A 3,925-nucleotide genomic window follows, 5' to 3' on the forward strand; every position below is an offset into this window, starting at 1 on the left:
ACCCATGTCTGACCTCTTTGCTCCCCTGTCATTTTACCTCCCACCAGGAAGGGCACTGCTACCTAATGGAAATAGAAAGACACCATTTAACAACAAAACAAAACTAAACAACTCACCAAAGTGTAAAAATGCCCGTAGTAATGTCTTTGGGGACCTCCACTCTACAGATGCTTTTAGCCTTGGGGCCCTGTGGGCTCTCTCCTGTTGGCCACCTTTAGGAACATGTTCTCATCTGCCTCCTCCCAGCCAACTTCTAGAAATACCCAGCTGCACACCCTACCCCTTTCTCCTCCCACCCCTTCTCCTTCTCTCCTCCTGGTCAGTCCCCTCTGCTTCCTGGGTGGGCCTCCAGGGTCCTGGGCATCACTGTCCCGTTGGCCTCTGCCCATGCCCTTCATGTCATCCAGGCTCTTCCTTTTGCGGGCCTCTTACCGCTCATGCTTGCACTGAACCACCTGAGCCTGCTGGTCCTGCCTCTTGGGCCTTGAGCTGCAGCCTCTCTTACTTGGCTGAGGGTGGCCTGGTGCTCCTCCAACCTCTTACGCAGAGACTGCCATCCTGCTGGATCGCCATGAGCTGCAGCGCCTCCGAGATGGGATCTCCGGGAGCCACAGGGCGCTCAGCCACGTGCTCACCTTGGACTCCGCCTCACTCTGAAAGTCCTGCATCCGGAGCCCGCAGATCACCGAGGTCATGCAGGTGGCTCTTATTGGGGAATTTCTCCAGGAGACCGTTCATTATCCCACGACTTGCACCCACGGGAATGACTTCGATGCTCTGATCGTGGGAATCCAGGTCCCCGGGAGTGGAGCTTATTAGAAGGCAGTGTTTGGTGGTGCCCTGGTTCCCCTTGCGCACGGTGATGGAGGGGAACCGTGTCTGGCACAGGGTGGCCATGAGCTTGGCGTGCATGCCGTGGGGGCCGAAGTTGTTGAGCACCAGGAGAGACGGTCGGCAAACAGCTGCTCTCGCATGTGGTGGCCCTGCAGCGAGGCGACATCACCAAGCAGCACCTATTTGTTGATCTGGAGAGTCAAGGTGGGGCTTTCCGGAAGGTGCGTGGGCTTAGAGTAAACACTGTTCCCTGTTTTAATCAAGATTAGTAAGTGTGTGACCCAGAGGCAACCAGCCACTGCCGCAAAATCCTTTGGAGAATTTTTCTTTCCAAGCCGAAGACTGTGGCGGCGAGCGCTCAGCGGCTCACCTCGAGCCCAAGCTCTTTGGCTGAACGCCGCCAAGGGCGCCACACCAAGCTCACAAGGACCAGTGCGGCTGCGGCCCAGGCCTCCCGGGGGCGGAGTTGTGCCCAGGCACGTGCTTCTTGTGTGGACACGCCCACTCAGGCCGGGGCGGGGCTGCCTCTCGAGCCCGCGTGGATCTGCGCTGTTCAGGTGCCAGCAAAGAGTAAAAGGCAGCCCTCTGTTACATACACATCTGATTCTAAAAATCTCAGGAAACAAATGCATTTGTTTCCTGAGTGGGGTATACAGTGGGGTACATTGGGGAAGACAGGTAAAAGCAGAGTCAAGTTCTTGTTAAACAAGACATTGCTTTTGGGAGGCTTACTAACCCCTCCCCCTAGCAGGTGCTGAGCAGAAGGCTTTCCTCCCTGATCGCGTTCACAGGTTAACTCGGAACCCGCACATCCCCACCTTGCCCCAAACCGCTGATGATACACCGCTGCTGCAGATAAGGATTTTCTTCGGGTTGCCACTCCTCCTTTAAACCCTGGCCTGTGGTAGCTTATCCACTTACCCACTCAGGATTTCTCTCTTCGGGTCCCATCCTCTTTCCCTGTGTTCTCTTGGTCAGTGTTTAAAGGACTTCAGACTGGCTCTTTCTCCAAGTCGCACACGCACATCTGATACTGGTACTTTTACCTCCTTGTCCCTGGCGTCACTCATCTCTCGCGCGCGAAGACTCTTTCTCCTGTCTCAGGCTGATACCTACAGCCTCTTGCCTTTATATTCTTCAATAAGAGTCCACTGTGTTACTCCTCTACAATTTTAGGAAACACATATACCGCGCACTCCAAGGGGGTCCCATAGAAGTCCATTTCGACAGAATTCAGGCTGGGGACAGGTACCTTCATAGCTCTGCTTTGGGGTGGCAGAAACTCACAGAACACACAAAACTCTCTCCAAAGAAAGAGCCCTCATGTAGCCTCTCTCTGTTCTCTCTTTCAATGTGTTTATGTCCTTGGGGACGTTCTAGAACCCTGAACTTGTTTGTAAATATTTCCCTTGAAAACTTAATATTGCTCTGGCATATCACTTTAGAATTTTATGTTTGGCTTGATTTGGCTTTGGTTGAAAACTGACCTGCTGTGACATTCACATCACTGAAAAATAGATGGTCTAGCATTTAAATCTAGGTCAATGTCGCTCCAAAGGTCCTGCTCTACTGATGTCCCCAAACCCATGTACACTTGTCTTACATCCCTTCCCATCATCATTTCCATTATCTTCCCTCTGACCTTTTTTTTTTTTTAAGATTTCATTTATTTATTTGACAGAGAGAGAGGGATCACAAGTAGGTAAAGAGGCAGGTAGAGAGAGAGAGGGAAGCAGGCTCCCTGCTGAGCAGAGAGCCTTATGTGGAGCTTGATCCCAGGACCCTGAGATCATGACCCGAGATCATGACCTGAGCTGAAGGCAGAGGCTTAACCCACTGTGGGCTTAACCCAGGTGCCCCAACCTGTGACCTTTTTAAATGCTCTGAGAAATTGGTGGTCTTGCCTCACTCTCTTGAAATGGTTTAGTTTGAATTCTGAAGGAGAATTTACTCCAGCTCTAACCTGTAAGGGCCTATTTAGCCAGAGCAGCTGCATCCGGTTAAGCTGTGATTTTGTGTATGCAAAAAACTTAAACTGACCCTACACTCCCCCACCCCAGAGGAACTTACTTAAAAACAAGTCCTGGAAACCAGTCCCAGGTAACAAAGCCCAAATACAAGAGTGGGTCAGGCCAAGTGGAGGCATCCAATCAGTGGGGCGTGCATACTGTCTCCCTAGCTACCAAGGAGTATGGGCCCCGCCCTTCAGGCGCCTTATGGGCGCCAATTCTGACCAAGGTTCTAGGCTAGCTCAAATAGCTACTATAGGGTAAATTGTAATTTAATTGACCACCCGTGTGTGACCTAGCATGACTGTGCACCTTTCTCTGTGTGTTACAACCTCATTGGCCAGGCCCAAACACATGGCCTTTGATCTATAAAAGTTAGTCTGTGAGGCTGGGAGGTCACCTCTTTACAAGAGACGGCCCCGAATGGTCAGTTTGATTCTCGATGCTTGGTGCAAAATAAAGCTTTGCTTGACCTTCGCTTTGTATCAGTCTCGCTCCTTTGATTACGGACCCATCATTACCCACTAACTTTAAAGAAGCCACTAACCTTGTGTCTCTTCTCTTTCCTTTCATGCTCTATCCAGTTAATTTCTTTGTGGGAACATCTGTGTGGCAACTTATCTTCCCACACCCCATCTTGGAAAATGACAACTGTTTTCCTTCTCAGACAGACCTTGCATAATCAGAAACCAGGTTAATATTAAAAATGTTCACCTGATCACCGTATAAACTATTTTTTCAATAAATATATTTGGCAGCTGAGTAGCATAATCTTTTTTCTGTTTTTCCCTTTGAAGTATTTCTAATCACAAACTAGGGAGTCAAATGGGCCTATATTTATAGACCATTTGATAATTCCAATTAGTCCACGACAGTTGGTTCTATTTTTCAGAAGTAAAAGATTGGTAATTCAGTTTATGCAAAAAATTCTAACTGGGAGTCAGAGAACTAATAATACTTACCCAGACACCCACATAAGATGGTTGATATGTGTATATAACAACATTTTGTAAAAGCTGAAGGGATTTTTAATAACATTACCCAACCCCACTCCTGGCTTCATAACACACAGAAAAGCATTG

At 49.1% G+C, this 3,925-nt stretch overlaps 1 protein-coding gene across 1 annotated transcript; it reads right to left on the reverse strand.

The window, feature by feature from the left end:
* Positions 1-648: 648 nt before the first annotated feature.
* LOC132011115 (suppressor of SWI4 1 homolog) lies at positions 649-1,466 on the reverse strand. The gene is given in 2 exon segments (XM_059389322.1): positions 649-953; positions 956-1,466. Coding segments are annotated over 2 exon segments (816 nt in total).
* Between the last annotated feature and the right edge of the window lie 2,459 nt (positions 1,467-3,925).

This window comes from Mustela nigripes, chromosome 1, assembly GCF_022355385.1.
Source record: "Mustela nigripes isolate SB6536 chromosome 1, MUSNIG.SB6536, whole genome shotgun sequence".
Lineage (NCBI taxonomy): Eukaryota > Metazoa > Chordata > Mammalia > Carnivora > Mustelidae > Mustela > Mustela nigripes.